Source organism: Psittacula echo, assembly GCF_963264785.1.
Source record: "Psittacula echo genome assembly, chromosome: 2".
Lineage (NCBI taxonomy): Eukaryota > Metazoa > Chordata > Aves > Psittaciformes > Psittacidae > Psittacula > Psittacula echo.
Genome location: NC_137737.1, coordinates 107102941 through 107130876, shown reverse-complemented (window position 1 = coordinate 107130876; position 27936 = coordinate 107102941). Strand labels below are relative to the sequence as shown.

The window sequence follows — 27936 nt, the reverse complement described above, 5'->3', positions numbered from 1 at the left end:
AATTAGCTGCAGGAGGAGGGGTTGGGTTTGATGCTAAACAGCCCAATTTGACCCGGTATTAATCTCTATTAATCTTTATTGAAGGAGTTGCAGAGGAAGGCAATGGCAGGATTTAACTTGTGTCCCAATAGCCCTTTCAGTTGCTGTTTCTTATTTCAGTGCTGGTTGAAATACTTGTGAAAATCACTCACGTGCAGCAAACATGAGGTCGCGGTACATCACAGCGCCCACCGTCACCGTCCTCCTCTTCCTGCTGTGGACCCAGTCCTCAACAGGCTGCAATAAGGCTCTCTGTGCTAGCGATGTCAGTAAATGCCTGATACAGGTATGAGTCCTGTTTCCTTTATTTGCTTTCATGTGTTCCAAGGCACGGTTCTGAAGGTGTCTCTTGAAAAGTTCCAGTGATACAAATAACTGATATTTTATGTTAAATAATGTGTTTTAAAGAAGCTAATTTGGTCTCCTGCATATATAAATGCAGATTACCAACCATTTCATAGACAATGTTAAGTGCATGCACCGATGGACATGTTTCTTTTCTTAATGGAAACATTTTCAAGTTGAGGGTTATGATTGCTGGGTTATTGTTAGAAGCCACTTCCAGTCACACTCTTAGTTTTCAGTCTCTCCTTTATTAGTGATGTTATGAACAAGCAGCAATTTGAAACAGACATTCTATTAGAAAGGTTTCTGTGAGCAATTGTACTTTTTAAAGTGAACTGCAATACCAGAAGTTCATATGTGCTTGCAGTGCTCCCATATCTTTCTGAGGTGTTCTCCTTATCTACTCTTCTCAACTTGCAATCTGTCTGCTTTCTTTAATCTCCTGGCCCAGGCAGAGGGTCAGTACTTGATGTCTGATGCCCTCCACAACATCAGGTTTGTACAGTCAATTAGAAGATGCTGGGTTAGATGGGGCTTTGAGCAACCTGGTCTAGTGTGAGTTGTCCCTGCCCACGGCAGGGGGGTTGGAACTAGGTGATCTGCGGTTCTAAAAGCTCACATGATAGAACGAACACAAGTAGGGACAAAACTTGTCTTGGAGCCCTGAGGTGCATTCAGGAAAGCTTTATCAGGAGGGGCTGACAACTGCCAATGGTGATGAGCAAGCTCTGAAAGCATGCGAGTCCCCCTAAAACGAATAAACCCTAAACAAACCAAAAACCCCAAACCACACAGATGTTTAACTCAAATCCAGATGCTGCTTTCGACTTGCTGTGTGTCTGCCTTCAGCGAAAGAAACAGACTGAGACCAGGTTGCTCTTACAGCAGGAGTTAAGCAGGAGTTGTTCTTGCTTTGGCAGCACATATACTGAAATTGGAATGATGCGGAGATTGGCATGGTCCCTGCACAAGGATGACATACGAATTCATGAAACGTTCCATAGTTTTTTTGACTTGATGATCTTAAAGGTCTTTTCCAACCTAGCTGATTCTAAGATTCTGTGTTTCTAAGAGGTATGGTGTGCAGCAGGACGACAGTGTCTTTTCCAGGAAAATTGCAAGCGAGTCTGGTAACTACCAAGTATTTATCTATCAATAGTGTATTGAGCATGCTTCTTGACTCCGTATTGGAAAAAGGAACCTGGATACGGTCAGTTGCAGCTTCTTTTAAAAGAAACTGCTTCTTTGTAAGTTGGAAGTGCAGTAGCAGAGAGCACAAGTATCATATGGTGGTAACGTGCTAGTGCACTTACTGTAAATGTATGGTCACAGTCTGAAAAGTGGTGCTGAAGTCACATGAAGCATTTCCGTGCTTGCTTCATTTCACTGGCTTCTGTATAAAATTTGTCTGGTTTACAAATAAAAATACTCGTCAGGTTCACAATTCCATCCTGCGAGATGAAGACTGACTGCAGGCTGAACTGTCTTCTGTCTGGCGTCTGCACTGCTATAGCTGAGAAAGAAAAACCCCCAGAAATGGAAATTGCTGCTTCTCCTTAGCCCCACCAGGGTCTGTGGAGTTGTTAAATAAGGGAGCAAGAAAGAGGCTTTTACTTTTCCAGAGACAATGCCAGTATTGTTGTTGGTGCGGTTGGTGTTGTGCACTGCCACAGACTGATGCACTTAGAAGTTCCTTCTGTTGCATTTTTTCATATCACCTTTTAGGTCTGAAACCTTTAAAAAGTTAAGGTGCCAGTTGTGCACTGGATGTATGAGCTGTTTGAATAGCAAGCGCAGTGGTACGGATCCATTGATCTGGGGGAAAGCTGTTGGTCCAGATGGAGAGGAAAACAGGAGAGACCTATTGTCTCCTTTTCCTGTGATGCTGATGGAGCCCACGGACATCTCCTTCCCAAGTAATCACTTAGCTTTTATCAAGCCAAGCTTGAGACAGTCAGCATTTGAACTTCATTTTTATGAGCTAGTCTGAAGAGAGTACACGGTGGAGAAATGGAGCTAATGCTGCTGGAGTCCCTGCTGGGGTCAGCTGAGGTTCAGCACTGCCTGGAGGTGGCTTGCACAGCTCTGCTTTGCTTGGATAATGTTGGTATATCTGTGGCAACACAGCCCTGTGCATGCAGAGACACCCCTTTACTGCTTTACCTGTTATAGTAGACGTGTTCTCTCTTTGCATAGGTGATGTGGAATCCCTTTCTAAAGCATTTCCTTAAAGTCAAAACTGTATGCAATTCTCTGAGACCCTAAAGTAACCCGCACCATGTGAATTGTGTATGATTACGATTACAGAATGCCACTCTTCAGTTTCCCTGTCTGGCTGCTCTCTTCCTGTAGACAGGCCTGACATACCTGTCAGCAGTCATTCTTTACAGAAGAACAGATCAGGTCAGACTGATCATCGTTATGAAGGCTCCTAAAGCTTTGCCTTAGAGCAGATGAGTATATCCGTGTTGGTTTTTTTCCCCCTTTAAACTCTTCTGGAGAAATCTGAACTTACAATAGCATCGAGTGAGTTTTCTTGACTATTGCGTGACATTTTTCCCTCACCTATTTTTATAACTGTTCTAGTTTGGCAAAAATCTGTGGCTTGAGACCAAGATAATGTCACTCAGAGGCAACTGGGGAGCAAACAGAATGTGGATGTTTGTCATCTGTATCTGCGTGCAGAAAGCGAGGCTGCCTGTCTCAGAGACATAATGAGACAGAGGACCTGCTCTCTGAAGAAGCATACGGTTAACATAAATATTTTTGCCAGCATGGCTAGGAGTCAGTGCAGTCATTGCTGCCACTCCTTGGAGCTGCTCTGCTGAAGGGTGGTCCCTACATAAATATTTATCTCGTTAGATCCAAAACAGAGCATGAGATCAACAACTCGCATGCGTTCAGATTTCCGTCTACATCTTGAGGCTTTAGTTTCCTTGGTGCTCTCGTAGTCTAATTCTTGGTTTTCTGTAAGCAAAGTCCTATAAGAAAATAGCTTGAGGCATCTCTCTCTGTGTAAGCTTAGCTTTCACAAAAAAGCCTTTGTGGCTTCCTGTAGTTGTTGAAGGAGTTGTAGATTAAGACTTGGGAGTGTAGAGAGTGGGACCTCAATATTAGTTCCCTTGAAGGCTTTGAACATAGTTCCTTCCTATGTTGTTGGGATTGGAGCACTGAAGTCAATACCTGACTGTTACCTTGCTCTTCAGGTAGGCCACCAAGGCCGGGTTGCACACAACGTGTGCGTTGCAGTATTGATTCCAGCACATCTGTTGCTGACTTGAACGCCTGGCTGGTTGTGATGTTCCCATGTGTGGAGGAGATGAGAAGACCAGCTATGCTCGCTGGGTGGAGTGTGTCCGTGCAACATGGAGGAAATCCTTGAAGACAGAAACCTCTAGGATGGGACGTTCCCACAATGGTTCATAGCAGATGGGTTTGAGGCGAGCCCCAGGCTAGCCCTTGCAGTGCAGAGCTACCTGCAGTTAGCAGGCTGGAGTAGTATGTCCATGTTGTGCTGGAAGGCGAGCTTTGCTGTCTCATGTGCGACAGCTCTTTAAATTACTGCTGTCTGTAGGAAACTAACAGTGCTGCAGTTCAGGCATGGATTTCAGATCCTTCTGAAGAGGGGTTGTTTTGTGGAGAACACAGTTTTCTCTCCCAAACGCTACCTGCCTGCAGTCACCTCAGCTGGTGTGGTATCGCTCTGATTAAAACCTCTCTTCATCTTTTTCTTCACCTCCTGTTAAACTTGTGTACAAACTTGTCAGCTTGAAAGGGTTTCCCAGACTTTTTAACCCTGTGGTATGAGATGAACACCACTCCTTAACTTCAGGGCTCAGGCATCTAAAGACTACTTTTTGTGTGTACGTTGTCGCTGTAGTAGGTAACGCAGCTGGGTTAACAAAACAGTTCTGGCTGGTTTGCTTCCAGGAAACTTTCTGTTATTAAACTGTTGTAGGAAAAAACCATTAGCTCTTTTTCTTTCACTCCCCCTTCCAGTTTGCAGAGATGTTGCCAATGCCTCCAGGTCCTGTTTCTCACTGCACCAAGAAAACAGTCTCTGTCATTTACAGAAAGCTTTGAAAAACAGGCAGATGTTAAATACCTTGTAAGAATCTTGATTTGCTCTCTGGCGCAGAAGTGTCTTCATTGTACAAACATGCCCGCTTCCTATTTAATGCTGTATTTTTAGACTGAGAAGCTTATTTCTTGCCTAGCAAAATACATTCTCCGATGCACCTTCAGTAGTTCAGCTTGGGAAGCTGCCAAGCTGACTTATGAGTAATATTTTCTTCCACTGACGCCTCGCCACCCCCAAGCCATGAACAAGGAACGTTTCTCATTCTGCCTCGCTTCACCCACATCTCATGTAAGCGTTCTTTTAAAAAGATGTATCTGTACAAGTATCCAGTGGGGATGAGTCAGGCAGAAGGACTCAAAAGTGGTTGAGGAAACCATGTACATGCGAGCACACATACGGAAGAACAGACAGTTATTGCCCTAAAGAGCCTGTCAGACTCTGAGAAGGGGGGAGCTGAAGAAATGTGCAGAAGACAAATTAATTACATTGCTCTTTCCTCCCTCCTTACCCTCCAAATTACAAATAATAATAATAATAAAAGAAAGGCTTAAAAAATTGCACTGCTCATAAGCCCTACCTATGAAATGAATTAATTAAAATAACTGGTAGGTATAATGATGCCATCCCAAGATAATGCTTACACACGGAGATGCTAAGCAGGCTTTTTTTCACTATGTTGCAAGCACGGAACTCAAAGTTGCGTTTAATTCTGTGAGAATACTCATAGAAAACTGAAACAACTTAAATTTAGTCGATTTTCTGGCTTTGTTTCGCACATTACATTTAATAGGTTATGGAGAATCACCTCCTCCCACGAGCTGGTTTGTTGGTGTTGCAATGTCTTTAATAAGTGTAAGGTTGTTTGCCCAGTTTTCCTGTTGAAGAACAAATATGTAGGATATTTTTAATGCTACTATGTGTTAATAGTATTCTCTGGCCAAGGTAACAGTACTTTACTCATGGTTGGTTTTAAAGTTATTTTATTCAGGCTCTTTGTTCTCAAGGCTGACACAATCTGTTTATCAAACAGTAAGATAAATATTTAGCAAATGCATCATTCATTCACATATGTCATCTTTCTAAGTTTGTGGTGTTTTCCTCTTGTGGAAAAATTTGTATCTCTTACTAACAAGCCTGCTTTTCACCTTTCGCTTGGAAGCAGCACAGTAAGAGACGGCATTAATAAATTCTGAGGATGCAAACGTAAAAAGCCTTGGAAGCTTTCCCCTCTGTAAATAAAAATCCAAGACTCACAAAGGCTGCATGTTGCAGAAATGCATGTGGAGCAGCAATTCATGCTCGGTCAGTCAGTGGGGCAAACAGCTCACATTAAAGCGTGCAGGCAACAGCGTTACGTAGCACATAGAATAGTCTGTGAATTTTGTTTCTTTGCGGGCTTCAAGAAGATTTGTGATCTGGGATGAAGTGAGTGGAAGGCAAATAGAAGTCAATGCATTTATACTACATTAAGACATTGCAGCGTGCCTGCAGCACGTTTTGGGGTTTGTTCAGTTTTAGTTCAGAACAGGCAGTGTTGCAGTTTCATATGCTGTATTCTTAAACCCCATTCCCTAGCCAGACCTTGGTCTGGCCTCTCCCTCTGAGATGCACTCATTGGTCTCCTGTGGGTTCATGTGAGCTGGTGTGAGTGAGGGGCAGTCCCCGTGCACCTGCAGCCAGTGGACAGCTGCATTTGCTGGTGTTGCAGAATAGAGAACAAGGGTTGTACACGATCAAGTGCATCTCTGTGCCTTGCCTAGCAAATACACTCCTAATGTTTGGTATAAACATGTCTTTTTCTCCCCTGCCTGATGCTTCTTAACAATAGCAAGCAAAGAACTATTTAAAAAGTGGATTTTTGCCCCCTTGTCTTCTTCCCAACATGCTACAGCAAGACTTTGTGGATGATGTTTGTGACTGCCTGCAAGGAGTGTTGTCCCTGACCCAGCTGTGGTTACCTGAGGCGGAGCCTCGGGTGGTGACTCCAGGTTGGGAGAATTTTACATCAAACCCTCTTCCTGCCCTTCCCTCCTGTCCTTGTGGGTCTCTGGACCACACCACAGCATGTCAGTCCCCTGCCTCTGGAAAATGAGATCAAAGAGAAAGGATGGGAGTCACCTTCTCCCTGGCCAAGTGCACAGCAGAGATTTGCTGATGACTCTTCCAGTACAGCCAGGGGTGGGAAGGATCCCGTGGTCAGTGTTTCCAGTAAGGGGATGTTGTTTTCTCACCAGTTGTGCGTAACATGATAGTAAGGCAGACGTCATCACAACCAAATTCTTAGACAGGACAACCAAATGTGACTTCTTGGCTGTCCACGTTTTGCACTGTGGTGTAATTCAAACCTGTATTATTGCCACGTAGCCACAGTCTTTTGGCCAGACTGGAATTACGAGTATGGATTTGAGACAGAGGGAAGGAGACCGCCTGGTTTTTGAATTTTCTTCATCCATGTAGGCTGTTTCCATGCTTTGAGGTCCACAAGTCTCCAGCAGGTTTGCTAAACCAGCGCCTTCAGATTTAGGTGATATGAAGTTTGTCTTCTTGCTTCCATGCCTGTTCTCTTTTTGGCTTAATAATGGTTAAAGAAAAATAAGTGTGTGTGCCATTGCACTTTCTGGAGGCTGCAGAAGTCTCTCATAATAGCAAAAAGGAATCAGCTGGACATGGTTGGGGAAAATAATCTGGTCACTAATACTGGACAAAATCCTGCGGTCAGATGACGTAACTGAGTAAGTTCCTTTGAGAACCCATGAAGAGGTGTGATGGTAGGTGTCATGTGCCTTCTGGAGCACGTGCATGTGGCTTACAGTAACTTTTTTTTAGCTAAATTATAATGTACGCGCACTATTTATGTATGAAGAAACATCCTTCTTTGAACTGCCTGTTGTGAAAATGTTCAAAGAACTTGTAGATTCAGGCATACACTGAAGTGCACACACCTTTCCCATGAATAAACTTAAACAGAAGATTTAGGTTAGATATAAGGAAGATGTTCTTTACCGAGAGGGTGATGAGGCACTGGGACAGGTTGCCCAGAGAAGTTGTGGCTGCCCCATCCCTGCCCGTGTTTAAGGCCAGGCTGGTCGGGACTTTGAACCTGGTCTAGTGGAAGATGTCCCTGCCTGTGGCAGGCGGTTTGGAACGAGGTGATGTTTAAGGTCCCTTCCAACCCAAACCGTTCTTTGATTCTAACAGGATTTTTTTCTCTTCTAAATGCTGACTTCAGATTTGTCTTCAGAATGTCACCTTTAAAAAACGTAACAAACCCAAAGTTGCAAAAGTTCTTTTTGTGAACTAAAGTAAGTTCTTTGGCTGGAACTATTGTACCATTTACTCACTGTATTAGAGCACTAAGCTTTTTTAATGCTGTAATTTGAGTTGTGGCTTGAGGAAGAATTGCTCTGCTGTGTTCACATTTTACATCTGGGATTGCTGCATTGTAATGAGTTTCTGTTGTTTTCAGGAGCTGTGTCAGTGTCGCCCCGGGGAAGGGAATTGTTCCTGCTGCAAGGAGTGCATGCTCTGCCTGGGCACCCTGTGGGATGAGTGCTGTGATTGTGTCGGTAAGTTTGTGTTTCTTTGGGATTTTCTTCTATTTTAAATTGCTTCCTCCTGCTATGTGCTGAGCTCACAGTCTTATAATAGAAGTAAAACACTGGGACAGAATCTGTGCTATAAACATCTTGCAGCTCATTCTGTGGGCACTGAATAAGTTACTGTGGGGAGCCAAACACTGGAAGGCTGTATCTGCCTTGTGGAGTGGCTGTAGGCCAGGTTTTGCTTGGTTAATGTCATCATAACTGACTATTAATTTTGTCTCTAAAACATAAACTCCTTTTTGAATCGTCATCTTGAGGAAATTACGCAGCACCTGGCTCATGGGGTTGGATGCCATATGGAGGTTTCTAACTGTAAAGTGTACTGACAGATACCACACAGGGACAATTTTAGGTTAGAGTTCCCTTGTGAATTCTCAGGACTAATAGGAAATAGCCATGGCCAAGTTTTCATCATTCTTGTATTTGCAAAAAAAGCTCTTTGTGGAGGATGAGAACGAGGCATACAAGCTCCTACTGTAGGATTAGCTGTAGGACAGCCTTAACAAGAACAACGTTATTACTTACAGGTAGTGTTTAGAGTGCCCAGATCTTTGGAAGTGAATGCTGCCCCTGCTTAAGGAGGATGTATTCTAGTTCTGTCTCTTGTTTTAAATGTATTGGAAGGCTTTGTCATCCTGTGGTTGCTGGAAGTCTCTCTCTGCAGCCATTCAAAATCCTTCTGGCTTCCGTGAAAGGGATGCATCTTGAGCGTTGTACCGGCTCTCAGCTTCTCTGGCTGGCTGAGTCTTGATTGAATTCATGAAGCTGTTTAATGTCAAAATGCTCCTTTTCAGCCCATTGTCTCTCCTGTTCCATCATGATGTGAATATGCTTTCTGACATCCTGCTTTCTGTTTGGTTCTGGCTAGCTTACCTTTGCTTTACTGTCCTTCAGTAAGCAGTGGACTGGCATGGTCCTGCGCATGTGTTATTGTCCCCAAAGGCATAACGTGTTTTCAGCCCCTGCACCTGTGGAGGATATACATTTAGAAAGAGGCCCTAGAGTTTGTTTTTTCTATTAGATCTTGGGCTCCCATCCCCTTTACCCTTCCAGCATCATCTTGTGTTGGCATATTCAGTCATAAGAGTGAGGAATAGGACAGTAGATTGTTTTCTCAGTTCAGAACAATTGTTTGCTGTAGAAATCAAGGCATAGTGTGCCAGTATCCTCTAGGGAAAGGAGAGACCTGTCTCTAGGGATTGTGAAGAAAAAAAGCAAACTCCACACACAGGTGGTTGTTTGGGTTTTTCTTCCAAATCTGCAGATTACTCACTGTTGTGCTGCTCTTCCCATGGTGTTATCCAGGACAGAAGTTAATGAGGCTTCAGGTTCAGGTTCCTAGTACTGAGTAAACTAAACCATCTCCTGATGGTTTTGCAGGTGCCTCAGACCTTGTTGGTTCTATGGTACAGTCCTGTTCTTCTTCTTAAAGAGAAGGGTCATCCTTCTTGTAGCCTTATTCAAATGAAGAAAGAGGAGTGCATGCCATACCCAGCTCCCTGGAGACAGTTCTTGGCTGACACTTGAGCTGATATTTAAGTCTCTTTAAAAGCTGGTCATGTCTAATGTAAAAGCAGATGGGTTGTCGCGTCTTTCAGGTCATGTCTGCTCTGAAGTCAGGAATTACCTCCTATCATGCAGCACTGACTTTACTGATGCTCAGTCAATGCCCTGTGTTTTGTGTGGATGTTATCTCCCTTCTCTGACAGGGAAAAAGAGACTGGAGGAGGGAGAACAGCAACAGGTTCCTCTGTCCTTTATTTTTCTAAGCTTTGTGAGTTAAGCTCTTCTAGTCCCTCCTGTAAAGGCTTGTCTGCTTCCATCATTTCAATAGCCCATTTCTTCATCTTCTCATCCATTTCAAAGCAGTAATGCAGACATGTTTGTTCTTGACCAGTTGCTCATAAGTTTTTTATTTTAATTTTATAATAATTATATATAAATATAATTATAATTAAAATACTTGTTAAAATAGTAAGAGGGAAGGATCTTTGTGGAATGAGCAGTTACCCATTAAACTACGAGCGGTGGTTTCTTGTTACCATCTTAAGGTAAAGTTTCCATGCTGCATTTCATACTACACATTCTGCAATACTCTAATAAACAATCTGGGTGTTATTTTTCATGTGTATCCTTCTTACCAGTGAAATCTATTTTCTGAATCCCACCTGACAGAGGGGGCCCCTAGGAAGCCTCATTGGTTTCCATTTCACAATGTTCATACAGAGACATCAGCTAAAGTATATGTCTCTTGATATATCTGTACAAAACCCTTACCTGGTTTGGTATCTTCCCAATTTGTTTTCAGGTGGGCATGCTTTATTCCAGTTGTATGATGAGTATTCTGTGCGCTCTACTAAGAAGCATTAATGCAGGGATAGAAATCTTTAGTTAAAGCAGTGAGTCCAGGAACATCTTTGAAGACCGTTTTATAGGAACAGACTGCCTTGTGGTGTTCTTGTTATTAAACACTGGTAATGCTAACCACTTGCTTAGGATTTGCCAGATTTCATACTAATCATCATGGATGAACTTCCCTCTGCTTTGTTCATTATGGAAATACATCTCCTTAGATTGAAAAGATTGTGGGTTTGTATAAGGTTCCAGTTAAACACGGTTTCTGAAGCTGGAGTCCTAATATATCTGCAGGGCAGGAGGTGCATGGGTTGTGTGGAACAGGTTGTGTGGAACAGCTAGTCTTTGAACATTTATGTCCTATATTGCTTTGATACTTTAAGGATTGGTGTGCTTTGCAGCTGTAGCTGTCTAAAACTGTGTCTGTGAAACTACCCAAAATGTCATCCAGATGTACATGAGGAAAATGGATTTGTGTGTCTCTTGCCAGGTGACTTCTAATAGTATTTTATGGCTTCTGAGTTTAACTACCTATGCAGAACTTTTCTTTCTAATCTTGATTGTTTCAGTGTTAGATTAAATCAAGATACCCTTCAGTTTCATTGCTAGTAATAAATGTTAGTTATGTTAGTGTTTAAATGGTTAATGAAAAACTAGCACCTGCATTGCACATCACAAAAACACTTTGTAGGAAGCGGCAGAGAGAGAAAAGATTACAAAGTTTCAAAAAAGATACCACAAAAGATGGTGAAAAATAAGGAAGAGGTAAGCTGGAAACAAGCATTTTGCCTGTGGTGACCCCTCCAACTAAGTACCAAAATGAGGTTCATCTCGGCTATCTCTAAGCAGGTAAAGTTATGCTCCCTCCTTGCTCAGTCCTGATAGTGATCTTTGCTTCTCTGGCAGATGACTAAAAAGACCTAGCGCACTGCTGCAGCAGATGAGATCATATACTTGAATTGTGATCAAAAGTTTCATGTACCTCAGGACTTGTCAAGATACTATCTTCATCCAGTTGCAAGCTTTCATTCCAGATTCATGCTAGTATCGATTATACTGTGCTTTGTCTCTTTTCCCAGGGGAAACAAACCTTCCATTGAGATCTTCATATTCTAAACTGTCATTCTAGCATAAAAAGGGAAGTGAAGTGCTGTTTGTACAAGGTTTTTCTTTTCACTTGGATCTCACAAGTTACAGGTGTGTTTTGTGGAAGTCTGTGGAGATGTGAAACCTGCCACTGCAGAAAGCTCCTCCTGCTATATTTGGTGGCAGTTCTGCTATTGAGCTGAGAGTGCAATATGCATGAAAGGACTCTGTTCTAAATGTTCTAAGTATTCCTGCCTGTTTCAAGGAGTTCAGGGAGTTTCGTGTAACTTATTGTTTCATTCCTCTGCAGGTATGTGCAATCCTCGCAATTACAGTGACACACCTCCAACATCCAAGAGCACTGTTGAGGAGTTGCATGAACCAATTCCTTCCCTTTTCCGGGCACTGACGGAAGGGGATACTCAGCTGAACTGGAATATCGTTTCCTTCCCTGTGGCAGAAGAACTGTCACACCACGAGAACCTTGTTTCCTTTTTAGAAACAGTGAACCAGCCACAGCATCAGAACGTCTCTGTTCCAAGCAACAATGTCCACGCACCTTACTCTAGTGACAAAGGTATGAATGTAGTGTCCTTCCTCTTGTCTCTTCCAGGAGCCTTCTTGGTGCATACCCTATGCTTGTCTGTTCTCACTTCTTCTTTTCCCATAAAAAAGTGTGAAATGTTCAGTCTAATTTTGAGCATGAAGTAACAAAAGGAATGAGGCAAAAGTATTGAGGAACATGGAAGATGGTGTTAAAGTGTCTGATGATCTTAGAAGACACTGAACCACATGAGTTTGTTATGTCTACAGTTTGTCCTGTGGCATGAGGCAGATTGTTCGTGTTATTTTGCGTGCACTAGCACATAAGCAGTTACATGTTAGGAGTCAGGAGACAAGACAGACAAAAAACTGTGAACCCAAACCATGTATCAGTGCAGAGGTAGGCAACTGAAACATGGCTTCAGAGGTTTGAGGAAGCCATGTGCCATAAACCATTGTATCTGAAGTGTTTGTTTCTTCCATCTGAGCTGGCATAAGTTGAACTCTTTAGGAGGATGGTTTTTAGTAAAGCTGAGTAAGATTAGCAAGATTGCTCTTTATGTTGAGGAGGGATATGTGACAGACGATCTTAAAAATAAGCAATCTGGGGACTCATTGCTCTTACTTTTATATCACGGGTTTTGTATTCTTACCTTTACTTTAGAGGACAGACTTCAGAATATTGTTGGGGAGTGAGGGAGAGGATAAGAAATTTGAAGTAGTGACAACAGTGGCATAAGAAAGAAAAATACTCTCTGCTTCTTGGTTCCCATACTGAACCTGAAGAACTTTTCCCTGCAAATCATTACATCAGACTTAAAAGAATCTCATAAACAGTTCATAGTGAAATTGCTGCTTAACAGGGAAAAAAGAGAATCTGATTTGCTTTATTAGTGTAATTAATGCTTTGCTTCCTTCCCAACACACACTTTAAATATTCGTTACCCCATATGTTGCTATTGTGATGGCTCTTTTATCTTATCAATGAAAGATACCTTAATTGATGGACACGCTGCTTTGCCATGCCATTGTGAACCTTTCACCTAGTTACTTCTCTGAGTAGGGCTGCTGTTGATTAAATGGGACCGTAATGGCAACATCTCTAATTTCCTTTGGTTAAGGCACGTTAGAAAAATAAATTAACTCCAGAACTGGGAAACCAGATGGTCAGAAAGCATCTCATTCATATGTTTTTCACATTATTAAAACCTTTGCTTGCCATAATGAGAATGATGCAGAAAGCCATGTTAAATGGCAAGCCACAAAAAGCCCTGTGTGCAAACACTACAGTATTTAAAGAGGTAAATTATACTTGGGGAAAAAAAATTATGCTTAGAACAATCTTCAATATATCCCAGTGTACTTAAGTACTGCAGCCCAGATGGCTGTTCTCTGTCAGTCCTTTACTACCATACCAACAGGACAGGCTAATGATAGTTTTGGATTAAACTTGGAATTTGAATTGCATCTCAAGGGTGTGGAGGAGTTTTGAGTTTAACAACAGGCAAATACATAATACTGCAATTTTTTCTTAGTCAAAAGTCTCCTTCATTTCACTTACTAAGACTGTATTAGAGATTAGGTTGAAAAAGGTTTTACTGGAATGATGACAGTCCAAAACCAGCAGTTATGTTTGGAAATAGTTACCAAATGCCACTGGTTTTCAGGTTTCAGTAGACACTAAGAATAGAAATAAATATCAGAGCTGTTCTTGTAATCATTGGCTGTGCCTCCTCCATCTTAGTGATCAGTGAAGAACTGGAAAAGGTAGAAGATGGCTTTCAACGTTGTATACTTTAAGTATCTAAATTTGTAAGCCTGTTGGGGAGTCTCTTTTCTTGGTCACAGTGTAGGTAACTTTCTAGTGCTCTGCTTTTTCAGAAGTCATATTAAAGTTTGCTTATAAAAATGTGGATAATTCAAGCATTGAGAACAGAGAAGGTGGAAAGAAAAGTTGGGTGCTGGCCTTGGTCGGTTGATGTGTAGTGTGGTGGATGCAAGGACATCTGGGGAGTTGTACCTCTTGTGTTGGATGTTGTGTGAGCCATGGGGTGGCATTTTTCTTAACACTTACTTGACGAGATCATTGGCAAAGCAGTAACTGAAAGTTGAGGGGTAGTAGGTCAAGGGCTAAAGAGCCTTGTGAGCATGGGTACAGGGAGGCAGACCAGGAAGTTGCTGGAGTCTGATGGCTTCTGCCTATTGAAAATTCAGTCACACAATCAGTCGGTGGTTTAACAAGCTAGCATGTGTTAGAAGAACCACTTGAAGAGAGACTGGTTTTGTGCATGTGTATGTGTGCAGGCTCAGTTGCAGCACATACAAGCATAGCCTGCAGTGGAAGAAACTGAAGACCATCTCTTTACCCTTTCCTTCTCCCCAGCTGTGCTGTTAGGCTTAAGGGCAGATCTTACAAATTGAGAAGTCCTTAAGGTGAATCACTCAGCAGTTGTCTTCAAGGCTGTAACATTCAGGGATTAGAAAGAGTATTCCTGTAAGCAGGGACACAGATGCTTTATGATTTCTTTAACAGAACTGTGCCTACACCATTTTGTGGTTCTTCTGTGGCTCCTTGCGTGCTTCACTCCAACATGGTGTGCCTGCAGCAGCCTACTGTATAACCAGTAATGAGGGAGGGGCTAATGAGAGGTAGATTTTGGTAAGGGGACAGTAGTCCGTCTGCTATCTTCTGGAATATATCCCCAATTTCGAAAAGGCTCTGCCTACAAATACCCCTTGTTACATTGTGTAACACAGTTCTGGTTTTACCTTTGAGGGGTTGCCATTAAGTTGGTCCAGGGTGCCAGACTCGCTCGATGCAGTTCTGGGTGAGTGCCAGGAAAAGCAGCACCAGCCCCAGGAGCCCACAAGTTCTGTGCCTGAGTGGCATGAAGCCACTGGCCCCGGGAGGGCGGCTGTAGATCCGGGAGGAGGTGGAGTGCGGTGGGATATAAAGCATTCCTTTCTCGCCCCAGCCTGCTGTGAGCCCAGCCACCAGACCTTGAACTTCCCCGTTATTATCTTAATGAGTGTATTCCCTTTCCTCCTGTGAATTGACTTTTTAACATTTTAGTTGCCAAAGTATGAGTGTGCTGCTGGAGCTGCTGTAGTTCTTTGTATCAGTAGTTTCTGGCACTTAAGAGAGGATTGCAATGATTGTTAATCTAGAGCTACAGTCATACTTTACTCTTTTTGCTTTACTTTCAGCTGGTACCCGCAGAGCTCTGAACTGTGAGTTCAGATGTTTAAATAAGCTTAATTGTTTCAGATGATGACAGGATGTTGGCGAGAGAGAGAGGGGAACTAGATAATCTTCTGGCAACTGATGAAACAAAATATGTGTTGTAGTTAAAGGTTTCTGACTTACACAGTTTGGTGACACAGGGGATGGCATCCACTCTGCACTTCTGCTCCCCTCAAGAGCCAGCCAGGTAGAAGAGAGCTAGAAATCCACTAAAGTGGCTTCTACCTCTGTAGGTACTCTAGGAAGACTTTTGTTTAAAACAATTATTTTTATAAGTTCTGATTGGCCTAAAATGGTGTGGCTGCTGGATGGACAGTTACCTCTTTAAAGTATTTTCAGAGCTACTAATAAATAAACCACCAGACAGCTGAACTTACATAGCACCTTTAGCTTCAAAGGTTGCATGCAGGGAACTGCCACTAACTGGGGAAGTTTTTTCATCTTGTAGATAAGCATTTTCTTTAACTTACAAGAACTGAGCTGTTTTATCTTCTCTGAGTTGCTAAATTCCTCCATAGCGCACTGATACAGATCTCACTTGCAGCACAGACAGTATCATAGCAAAATCTGGCAGAAATGCAAGTCTATTTCTTCTGGCCATTTTGAAATTAGACTTTATTGTTTTTTTTCTCCTATGCAGTCTTTGTTGAGTATGAATTGGGGGTGGGGTGGGGTGTGTGTTTGTGGTGGAAACAGGTGAGAAGTTCATCTTCTGGAAGAAAAGAGAATGCTGCTTCATCCTTATCCCTCCCCACACCTGTAGTCTGTAGTCCTTACTGTGTGAAAATCGGCAAAATGCAAATGAAAGAGATGTTACTGTACCAAGTAACATCCCTTTTATCTACACTGAGGGAGCTGAGCGATGACTGTGTAATTAGGTTTGTGAAACAAGTTAAATACTCTCCAGGATCCCAGCTGAGCCTGTAAGTATGTATATTTCTCCCCTGTGTAACTGTTTCTGCAGCCTATAAAGCGGGATTTAATGCTTGAGGTGAGGAACTCTCCTGCTTTCAGTAATTCAGCCTCTACACAGGCACTGCTGAGGAAGGGACCTGAAGTGTCCTGTAACAAACAAAGAGCACCCTGGCCAATCTGACTCATTCAGACCTGGCAAGTGTGTGAGCGAGTGAGACTTCAGATACAGTTTGGTAGCATAGACGTGGCACATGTCCTCCAGCTGCTTACAAGAGCTGCTGGGAACCAGCCAGATCTGCTGCTGGTTCTTGCTTGCTGTGTACAGTCTGTTCTCTCCCCTTCGCAGCATTTTGGACTGGTCCTTTAGGACCTAACCCTCTTGGCTTGTGTCCAGGTGGAAATAAACTTTCTCCTACAGTTAGGTCAAAATTAATGTGCTGACACCTTAATAAGATTGAGGTCTGGCTTTGGTTCTGTTTTGGTCTTGGGAGAGTGGTCAAGGAGACCAGTCTCACAGGACCTGACTGCTGTCATCCGGTTTTGCCAGGGTTATGGACCTGGTGCTGCTCATCCTCCAGCCTCCTTCCCCTCCAAGAGAGGTCTTCAGTCTCTCAGTTCAGTGTCATTGATGTTTACATCCTAGAAATCACAGGCTCTTCTTCCACAAGGTTTATTTCATATTTCAGCGGGCATTAGCTGATGAACTGGGCTTCTCCAGGACTACTGAACATGGAAGAGGCTGTCACAGATGAAGTTAACATGAAAGAGAGCACAGATATCTTCTAACACAGAGGGTACTGGTCATTCTCTGGTGTGAAGACAGCCTGCAAGTGCTGGGAACAGCTAGCCCACCTCAGAGTGTTCACAACTTTCCTGACAAGCTTTCCTGACCTGCTGTAGCCTTTCCTCTGTGTATTACAAGTCAGAGTGCAGTGATCAACAAGATAGCAGTGAGCACTTCTGACAACCCTCTGGAGAGGGCTCTGGTTTCTTTAAAGAGTTGTTCTACTACTATCTAGAGTGAGCCATGAGTCATTTTGCCTTTGCAAGATGATCCAGAGACTAGGCCAGTCAGGTGGAGATGGCATCTCAAAAGCTGATTTTGCAGAAACAAATCTTTTTGGATTAGCCTGGATTGCCTGTTTGGAGACAGAAGCTCTGTGCCTCCAGCTGTCACCTTCTAAGACCAACCCTACCTATGGCTTTTAAGGTCAAACTTGAGAAGAAAACTGCTAAAAACCTATCAAAGAAGTGCAATGGTATTAAGCAGGATGGTACAAAGAGTATGAATGAGTCTTAGAGGCTTCTGTAATGTTCCTGTACTTGCACACTAGCACTGAACTGTATGACTGACAGGACACTTGCTGGTGCTTATTTCATGGGGAATGTTGCCTAGAGACTCGCCTCTACTTTCTCTGGCCCTACCCTTCCACTGAAAACCTCCTGTGAGGAATGAGCAGAACATACCTGGGAATGTCTGGGACTCCTGAGAATGGGTGGTGTCTGCTCCGTCTTGGGAAGCTGGCAATCTGAGCTTTTCATTGCTGGTGACTAATGTTGCCAAGTGTGTCCTCCATAAGAAGATAGAGCTGCTGTAAGGTCTCTACGTGGATTCTTGCCTTCAAGGCTGTCATGGCTGTATCTCCCTACCACTTTTCAGCTTTGGCCAAGCACTTTACGTATATACCTGGCTGGTATATAAGCATACACATCCATTTTGCTCTTTCCTTCTCCCCTCTGCAAACAAAATATCACTGTAGATATATTGGTTGTTTTTAGGCAGAGGTTTGCTCTTCAAGGACTCTCTTCCCCTGGTTGTTGTGTCACAGGCTTTATTATAAAGAATCATAGAAGTAGAAGTGCCAAGAATGGGACAGGACACACACAGCCACAACATACTTTGTTATTCTCAGCAATGCTTCAGGTTTCTTGAACAACTGCAGCATTACTTGCAGTACAGCTTTTCTGCTTCAGCTGTGGGTCTGCACTTCCTCCCCAAAATCCTTACTGCCTGTTGCACTGTACATCTGCAAGATGTGTCCATCAATTCAGAGCCTAAACAAGGCAGTGTATACTGTCTTGCTTTCAGCAGGCTGGTAGCATGTCCTGGGACCCTCTTGCAGCTGTTTAGGTAGTGGCAAAATAGTTTGACAGTAGTCAGGGTCCCTCAAAAATGTTTTAACAAACGGTAGTTCTTAAAAGGGTAGGCGGGGTTTGCAGATGTCAAAGAGGAGGACGTGTCTACAGAAAAGCTGTTGGGTGTATCATGCTTTCCTATATGTTGTGTTGTCTTCTGTCACATGCTCGAAAGCATGGGCACCACACAGATCATCTGTTGGTACTGAGGAAACTGACTGCATAGATCTGATGCCTTGTAAAGTGATGGAGACCCTTGCTATCTTTGACTCACCTTTGGATCTCATCTTAAGAGCTTGCCATGAGGTGTGCATACTACTACTGAGGCTGCTGATGTATGGGGCACCCAAATTTTAAAGGGGAGGTTCTGGTGCACATCAGCGTACCAAGACTTGCTTACAGATGAGAGACTGAATAAACACTATGCTTAACAGCTGCACTGCTCTGAGAGTCCTTTGGTTCCTCACCATTCTCTGTATCTCCATAATCATCAAAGAAAACCCCACCCTGTCTTGGTTTACCATTTATGATTGGATTACATTTTTCTAACCCACATTGGAATGTAGGTCAGGACATTTCTCCTGGATCCACACTCCAGAAGGAGTAATAGGCTAGAAAGCCCTTTGACATCTCCCATTCACAACTCTGATGTGTGCAAGTGAGATATTCGTATGTGCCGACAGCTCCCAGCTGTGCTTTTCCCCAAAATGTGCCAAGTTAAGGCTGTGGGTAAATAGAATACAATTCAAGTGCTTTGGAGGATAACAAAGGTATGGTGTAATCACCTGGTCAGCACAAAAGAAAGTTGGTAGAATCTCTAAGTAGACTGGGGAGGGATGTTTTTGTTCTATAGTTGTGAATGCCTCAGCTCCAGTTTGAAGTTGCAACACCAAACTTCATGGCATTTCAAGTAACTGCGTGATTGTTAGAAGAATAAAGTCAGCATTTAGGCAGAAGGGGGTTCTTAATGTTAGTACTAAAGCTGGGGGTTTTGCTTAAAAAAGAAGGAAAAAGTGTGCAGTTTCAAGTTGAGGAAAACTGGAGTCTCTAGCTCTGTGATTTAATGTGGCTGAAGAATATTGTGGAGTTGGGGGGTGGGGAGGAGGAAACATTTACACTAAAATAAGTGGGTTTGGTGTTTTGTAAATAATTTCTCTAAACCTGAAGTTTTTCATGATGGTATATAGCTACTGCTGGTAACTGTGAAAGTGATACCTTGGTATTACCTTCAGAGGACACATGCCTGCCTGTTGTTTTGGCATAGACCATCCTTCTGCTTGAGAAGGTATCTCTTATAACTGGGGCCAAACCCCCAAATATTCATGCCTCTGACTGTAGAAATGAATGAATCCAGCAGGACAGCAGACAACAGGTTGAGTTGTAGACACTGAAAACTTGAAGTTGATAGATTGTACCTTGGCTCTCTGCCTCTTCTCTCTGCTTTCACTCTTGCCTTTTTTTCTGTATGCCTTACAGTCATGATGATTTGCAATCCTACTTCAAAAGCTGGACATTTGATTAATTTTTAACTAACCTTTAAAAATATTTCAAGACCTTTTAAACCAAACTTTTCCCCCCTCTTGGTTTAGAACACATGTGTACTGTGGTGTATTTTGACGACTGCATGTCAATACATCAGTGCAAGATCTCTTGTGAGTCCATGGGAGCTTCCAAATACCGATGGTTTCACAACGCCTGCTGTGAGTGTATTGGGCCAGAATGCATCGACTATGGCAGTAAAACTGTAAAATGTATGAACTGCATGTTTTGAAGCAGGAGAATTGTAATATAGCAATATTGAGGCCAAAGTAATCTCTCTCGGTTAAAGAGATGGGGATTGCAAATACTGTGTTTTGGTGGAGTGCCTACTGGTTGCAATTAAATGTACCTGGTTGAAAAAAGATGTATAAAATCTGAAAACTTTTTTTTTTCCCTTGTCTTTTAATTTCAATTCATGTAAGCAAGGCTAACTAGTAGAAGTTTCAACACTATGTTTTAAGTTTCTTTCTGCTCAAAGGGTACAGCCATGCTCATCCTTGCTGTTCTGATTGTTTTCCTTTGATTTGAAAGCATTGACTATACTGGTTTTCAGAATGTAGTACTATATCTTGTAGTCTAGAGTAGGGAAACATTAAGAGTATGGTAGTGAGATTTCTATCACCTAAGCTCAACAGATAATGAAATGGCTGCTAGTTGGAGGGGGTTGGTTGTTCTTTAGGGGCTGGTGGGTTTTTGTTTAGTTTTTGGGTTTGTTTTTTAACTTTATTATGTTCCAGGTTTTCAGCTTAGCCTTCCATTGTGAAAATGGTATTTGGGCAAAAAGAAAAACTCATGCTCTCTTCTCAAGTTCAGCACATGGGCTGTCATGGATAAAATCCAAACTTCCTAGAAGGGCTGCCCAACAAAACACTATGTGTGGGACACTTTTCTTCCAAGTTTCATTTGCCTAGCTCTTGTAGGTACATTAGGGCCTATGTTGCATGATTTATATATTAAACAAACAAGAAAACACCTTTTCAGTCTTCTCTTAGATACCAAAACACAGTTGTTAACTGCAGTTGCATCTCGTCCTTTTGCACCATTCTCTAGGGCTGCTTACTCCCCAAACATTCAGTCCAGTAAAGGAAACATGAAAAGTTACTATGGATTTAATGACTAAATTAATAAAGAAGAAGGAAATTATATGACCAGTAAGTGGTACAAGGCTTAAGTTGAGCTGTTGGCAGCAGACGTGTTCCCATTAAGTAGTTTGCTATGAATATGTATTCCAAAATACAATTACTGGGTTTTTTTCCCCATGAAATGTTGTCACTGAGGAAGGGAAGATGTGTCCACAAAGGCAGAATTAGGATGCTCTGAGTTTAGAACATCGTCCATTTTTCTAAGTAAGAGTTTCAATATGTTGGCAATTACATAGCAGTTAGTATGAGCCAGTTAGGGCTCTGTTGGTAATGGTACGAAGTACAAGCATAGAGCATATGAGTAGCCAATGATCAGCTTTTGGTATTTATAACAATGTGGGTTTGAACTCCTCGATTTCTTTTTTTAATGCATACATGCATATGCACACACACAAAAGAATTTGACCATTCATGTTTCTCTCACTAACCTCAGCCTGGAGGGATTAAGCTGTTTTATAGTCACACCTGTCTATCTGTACCATGTACAAATGAAAGCAGTCATTTTAAATTGATTTTGTTGAAAAGTTTGCCTGAATGTTGTCTTTTCATTTTTTCTTATGATACAGTTTTCATTAAGGTGAAATAATAATGATGATAAAAAATCTACTCTTGTGAAGTAATGTTATTTTCTTCAGTCTCTTTTTCAGCTATAAAAAAGTACTTGAAAGATGAATGTTTTGAACTAGTGGATAATGGAATACCTTTATGCTTCAGATTTGCAATGAAGTAATAAAAACTCATAGATGTGAATAGAAAAGCTTAGCTTATCATGAAGGAGTTGTTCCTTCTATATTTGACAATTCATGTTATCTTTTCTTCTGCTTGATTTTCTTAAAATGAACGGAGAGAAAGAATATGCTAGAGTAGCTGTGACCGGTTTTAGTTAGAGGGTGATGCATCATCAGTCTTGACCGAGAGAGGAGACACAAAGTAAGCATTGCTACATCAGCATGCTTCAGATTCTTGCAATGGTGAATTATTAGAAGCATCACAGTAGTTCAGAATCTTCCTGGGGGGAAAAACAGGGCTGATGTTTCTGGTCAGGCACCTGCTGCCCCCTGGATCTGTGACACAGTCTCCATTTACATCATTAGAATTTCACTGTGAGGTCAAGTCAAGGGAACAGCAAGGGTGAGAGCAGGAGGAATATGGGGAATTTGCTTAACAGGGGTCCAGGAAACAGTGTAGGGAATGGCATAAAAATGTAAACACGGTTATTTGTGTGTAATGGCCTGAGAGCAGAAAGTGAGGATGCACACTTTGCCTTATTTTTTGTAATTCTTGATGCTGTCTAGTTTGCTGTAAGCGTTGTGTGTATGCAAATGTCATACAGCAACATCCAGTGTATTTTATTACAATGAGTGTGTTAAGAGGTATTTTAATAAAAAGACATTACTGATTCTTGTGTTTTCTTTCTCAAGATTTTCTTTTGGAAAGTTTTTTACTTAGTCTTGCTCATTTTGCAAGAAAAATTGTAATTCATTTGGGGTGTTTATTTCACCTGTGTCTGGATACCAGCAAAGCATCACCTACACAAGTGCTTTAGAATACTTCAGAATATGTTTTAAAAACTTTTCTGGCATCAGCCAGTTTTATTACTGTCCTTTGGGATAGAATTGTAAATTACTGAGCTTCAAGGGAAGCCCAAAAAGGGAATTCATATAATAAGAAATTATACAAATCCCTAGTCTGTTTGGGTTCTGACTGAGAAGGGGTTGAAGGCCTTTTGTTATTCCTTCTCTAAAAGTAGCTAAAGTTTTTGTTTCGTTGTTTTGGGTTTTATTTGTTTGTTTTTCCCCACAGGCACTTGTTGCTCCGAAATTTCAGAAGCATTGACGCTGTGCAGAGAGTGAGTACAATGGCCATAATGTGCCATTGTGTTCCTGTCATTTCTTAGGGCTCCTGGCTTAATTTTAGTACATTTAATAGATTTCACACCTAGTACTTTAAAAAAGAAATACAAGAACACCTGCTTGTATCTCTAATAACATATCTACGGTCTCTCCAGTATCCATGTCAAAGTTAATGGCTGCTTTGGTACCTGGCTCCCAAGTCACTCTTCCTGCTGGTTGGCTGGTCTGGCTGGATGTTTGCTGGCGATCACACAATGACACACAGACCCACACAACACATATGCTCTGGTCTCTCCAGCCACAAGCACCCAAGACATGCAGGCCCCTGTGACTCATCATGCCTTTCCAGTGGCTGGCACTTAGATCTACATGCACAGAGACCCCCTCACCCAGGAGGAACATTAATGAGGAAACAGGACGGACCATGGTGATGAGGTACTTGCAGGGCACTGGCAGACAAGTGTACTGACCAGCCCCTTTTATCTTCTTACCCTCTTTTTCTCCACCTTTGTTCCTCCCTTTCACTGCCTTTGGTCTTTCTGCTACAAGCCCTGCAATAGGTCTTCTGTCACCCCAAAATGCTATTCCCCTGCATCCCAGGTATCCCATACTCAAAGTGGTGGCTGTCATGGGACAGCCCTGGGAGGTGCTCATTTCTGTGGGTACCATATTGGAGTTCCTCCACCTACCATTGCGGTGCTGTGCTCATTTGTGCCCATGGAGCAGAGTGTTGATCATATAACCTAACATTTGGCTGATCATAATGTCAGTTGGATTTTGCAAAGGAAATACTTGTGCCAAGATTTGCCACATGCTCTTGGCATGGTATCTTTCACCAGGCAGTACATCATTAAAATTTGTGCCACTTGTACAGGAAAACATACTTTGATACAAGATGTTGCAAGGAACAACGCAAATCCCTTTTTCAGACAAATTTAAGATGTAAGGCTACCAAGACCAAAGTTTTCTAACATCCTCTTAGTTTCTTAAGTATTTTTAAAGTTTCTTCTTGCTGCAATGATTTTGGAATTGTAACTCCACAGTAGTGGTCATGGGAGTTGTACAGGCAGAATTCAGTGTCAGACAGCTCTTTTGGCTCTCCTGCTGTGTGGGACATCATATAATTAACAGACTTTTCCCACCAAAGGGATTAACTAATCTACTTTTTTCTAGGCTTTCCTTTGTATATTCAGGTTCTTTTTATATCATGTGGGTGTTTCAGTATGTGGCCAACTAGTTTCTTTCATAAATACACCTCCTTATGACTGCTGTGTATTCCTTTATTGCTAATGAGAATTACATAGTGTATCTACAACTATCCCAGAATAGTACAGCCCATGTAGGCTCCCATCTCTCCAAGATAAACTCAACCCCAGAACTGGCTTTCTTGAAGTAGGAGTGTCACTGAGAGGGAATGGGAAGGAATCATTCATTAACACAGCTCTGCCTTTTTACCCCTTTTTTCCTGTCAAAATGCTTTCTAATGCTTCCCTCCATTATTGCTTTAGTATGTTTATGAGTGTCAGGTACCTCAGCAAGACTGAAATTCAAAGCAGAGAGCTTGCCACCTTAGACTCCTTACTTTGTCCTTCAAGCAGTAAGAATTTACAGAGTGAATGTGAGGGCATGGAGGGTGTAAGAAAGCGCCTCGGCCTGTGTAAGTAGGCCTCAGACCACAGTAAGTTTTGTAGGTCAGAAGTCATCCAAATGTGTTTCACATGGCAGCAAACTGGTATTGTCAGCACTACACACAATCACTTGTTTGTCTTCAAAAACCAGAGAAGATTCATTCTGGGCTCATTAGATGATGGTCCTATTGTGTGTGAACTTGTGTTGGCAACTGCCTGTGATAATACTCTTCAGAATCAAGAGCCTCTGGTGACTGTCACTTCAAGTGGAAATCCTCACAGGCAATCATCTCGAATTACTATGTTACTGAAATAACCTTTCTCTCTTCTTTGGCCAGAAGCAGCAGCCTTTGGGTAACAAAACCCCAGCATTAGTGGTGATGTTAAATAAATCAGTAAGCCCTTGCCGTTAAACTGTTTCTTCTGGATGGGAGGAGGTAAACTGGAATTTGCGTGGTTATGTAATATGTTGTGGAGACAATATCTCTGTGCTCCAACACTAATCGGAGTGTTTACAACTCTCCCTTTTGTATTTCCTACTGAATAGCACAAATTCCTGTGGGGGACCTCTTGCATTACCGCAAGAGGTTGCACAAAGAGCCCATTTGACAGGGACTAAGCAGCATTGAATCTCGAGTGAATAAGTGAAGCAGGTGGCACACTGCCACAGTATTAATGTGTCCAGTCACCCAGGGATTATGTTTGAGGCTGTGGGAATAAATCAGTCTGTTTTAACTGAAACAAATTCCCTTGTTGATGAGGAATCCTGAAAAGGATTCAAATTATGCAGGTGCTTAACGTAACAGAAACTCACATTGTAAGAAGCAGAGAATACAAAATTTAACACCATTGTAAACAGGATGCATGTGGAGATGGAGATGTGTTTCTTGGCACAGGTCACATCCAGAGCATTTCTCCACTTTCTTGTATTCCAGAGAGTGGGAGAGACGAGCGGGTAAGGATTCAAGATCAGATTCATTATGCAAGATGAAACTGAAACAAATGGCTGCAAACAGAGAGGTCACGAGCAACGCTCGTTATTCGTGAGACAGGCTGGATGCAAACACCTATAGAGCTGTGTCAACCCTTGCGTTGGTACTGACTGCTTTTGACGTTTGCTGGCTTCTCACCGTTACAAATTTGCCACACAACGGGTTTAGTCATACACCGCTTTAGTCACGGCTAATGCTTACAGTCCCTGGTACGTCAGTTCAGGAGAGCAGTCGGGTCTCCGCCCGTCCTCAGAGGCTTCAGAAACCTTCACGAGGCTGTGGTACCGGTGTTTCCCGCCGGGAGGCGGCTCACTGAAGCAGGAGGGGCGCCGGGTCCCCTCAGGCCGCCCCTCGCTGCCCGCAGCCAGCCCCAGCTCCCGCCAGCGAGCGGAGCCCCACCACACTTCCCCGGGCCTTGAGGCTTCGGGAGACGGGGGCGACGGAAGAGGGCTTCCCCCGTCACCTGGGAGTTGTAGTCCGGGAGCCGCCTGGACACCCGGCGCGGTGGGGAACTACAGCACCCGTCACGCCTTGCGCGCAGGAACGTTCTGCGCCTCGCCCTCACAGCATTGCGCCTGCGCGGAGCCGCACTCCTCCGGGATCGGGGAGGGGCGGTGGGGGCTGGTCCGTCGGCGCACGCTGTCCTCCCGCCCCCGGCCGCCGCGAGCCGCGGAGCGAGGCGGGCGGCGCCTGCGCGGTGACGAGCTCGCGCCGCTACGCGGCCGTCGTCTGCGAGCCCGGGCGGCGGAGGCGGAATGGGGCGCGAGGCGGGGCCCCGAGCGTGAGGCCGAGGCGGAGCCGCTGCGCCGGCAAGCGGGACTCCGGCGGTGAGTGCCCGCGGGCGCGGGGACAGGGCACGGCCCGGCGGGAGTGCGGAGGCAGGGGCAGGTGAGGGACGATAACGAGGGGTGCGGAGCCGCCCCCGGGCGCGCCTGCCAGGTGGGGGAGGGGCCGGCCCGGGCTGCCCGGAGCTTGGGGGAGGGGAGGGGCCGTTGGGGGCTCCGCCTCCCCCCCCGTCGTTCTCGGCTCGCCAGGCCGGGAGTTCTCATCTCGGCCTTGACTCTGCGGAATCAGCTCCCTCCGGCGGCCCGGAACGGCCCGGCGCGTCCCAGCGGCGACTCCTCGGCGGAGCTGCTCAGGAGCTGGGCCCGGCCCCTGTGCCTTGCTTGCCGGCCCTCATGGATACTGGCGGCGGGGACCAGGCTTCTCGTCCGTCCAGTTGTCTGGAACGTTTATGCGCTTTGAATCGTGCGGGTTCACTGCAGCTCAAGCTCAGTTAGAGGTCTGCTGTGGTTTAGCTTTCTGTGGAGTTGCTTTGGGGTTGGCTTTCGAGGGGGAAGAGATCATGGGGTTTTACTCATTTACCTTCACCTAGAGGTCACATCTTAAAAAACAGAAAACTTTTACTCCTGCGTCTAGTATGTTTAACAGGTTTTAAGGACGCTGTGTTTTCTACCTAATAATGTTGTTTAGAAAGCATGTGTTAACGTTCATCATATGTCAGCATATGATTTGTGAGTAAAGAAGCAGACCTGACTTTTAAGTGCTTGTGCGTGTCAAAGGAAACAAAACAAACAAAAAAATGCCAGCAACCCAGATTGATAATCTGAAAGTATCTCTTCATGAGGATGGTGTGGTTTGGACACGTACCTCCCAACCTGGTGTCCTTGGGGCTAGTGATCATCCTTAATGAGCAGTAATAAAACATAATAGGCTAAGAAGGCTTTCAGTGAAATAGAAATGGAAGAAGCTGCCAAACAGTTGGGGTTTTGAGTGTTTACTACTTCCAAGTGCTTGAAATTTACTGGCCTCCCCCACCCGCCCCACTGTAATGTTCTAGGTCATAAATATAGTGTTTATTATGGAGAAGCAGGGAATTTTATGTTCCCTGTTACAGGGATCCATCTAATTTTTAACTTGAGAAAATAAGTTGTGTTCTTCAATCTTCCCACATCTGAAATAGAAGATAGGCATAGCTGCCTCAAATATTTAACACAGGGTGCAAATATGGCATTATTCTTAGTTAGGGTGTATTCAGGGGTGGAGGGCATAAATTCTTGTGATTTGGTTTGGGCTTTTTTTTCCCCCAAAAGTAAGGGGAAAACCCTGTAAAACCCCTGGTGTGATTGTATTTATACAGGCAAGAAAGTTTTTTTTTGTAGGGTGGCTTATTTCCATTTCTATATATGCATGTCTGTGTTGCCTTGCTATTGCAATAACTGCATTCTGCCTTCAGAGCTGCATGGCTTAATTCTGTAGATGTACTTAAAGCAAAACCAATGTGCATATGGAGTGCATCTAAAACCTTGAAGTTCTGATCTCACTTGTACCCTTTAGGCACTTCCCTAATAGGTTTTAGCTGTATTTTCTTACAGAAAAGGTTTGAATATTTTCTGAATAAATTTCTGTTTCTAAAAAGCAGTTTTTAGACTAGCA

The 27936-nt window shown here is 43.3% G+C and overlaps 2 protein-coding genes across 4 annotated transcripts in view; both read left to right on the top strand.

Annotated features, from left to right (window-relative positions):
- Nucleotides 1-202: 202 nt before the first annotated feature.
- TWSG1 (twisted gastrulation BMP signaling modulator 1) lies at nt 203-20142 on the top strand (the record flags this gene model as incomplete). The annotated part of the gene is made up of 4 exons (XM_080609583.1): nt 203-325; nt 7932-8031; nt 11819-12085; nt 19936-20142. The coding sequence occupies 4 exons, from the start codon at nt 203-205 to the stop codon at nt 20115-20117; spliced, it is 672 nt and encodes a 223-aa protein (XP_080465709.1). The 3' UTR covers nt 20118-20142.
- Nucleotides 20143-26096: 5954 nt separating this feature from the next.
- Nucleotides 26097-27936, top strand: part of RALBP1 (ralA binding protein 1) — a 37240-nt gene continuing 35400 nt past the window's right edge. For 2 of the 3 annotated variants that reach the window (XR_013956211.1, XM_080610192.1), the window contains exon 1: nt 26097-26327. The gene's annotated coding sequence lies outside the window, so the exon portion shown is untranslated. Of the gene's footprint in view, nt 26389-27936 lie in introns of all 3 variants that reach the window. The other variant, XM_080610193.1, reaches the window with a different exon arrangement.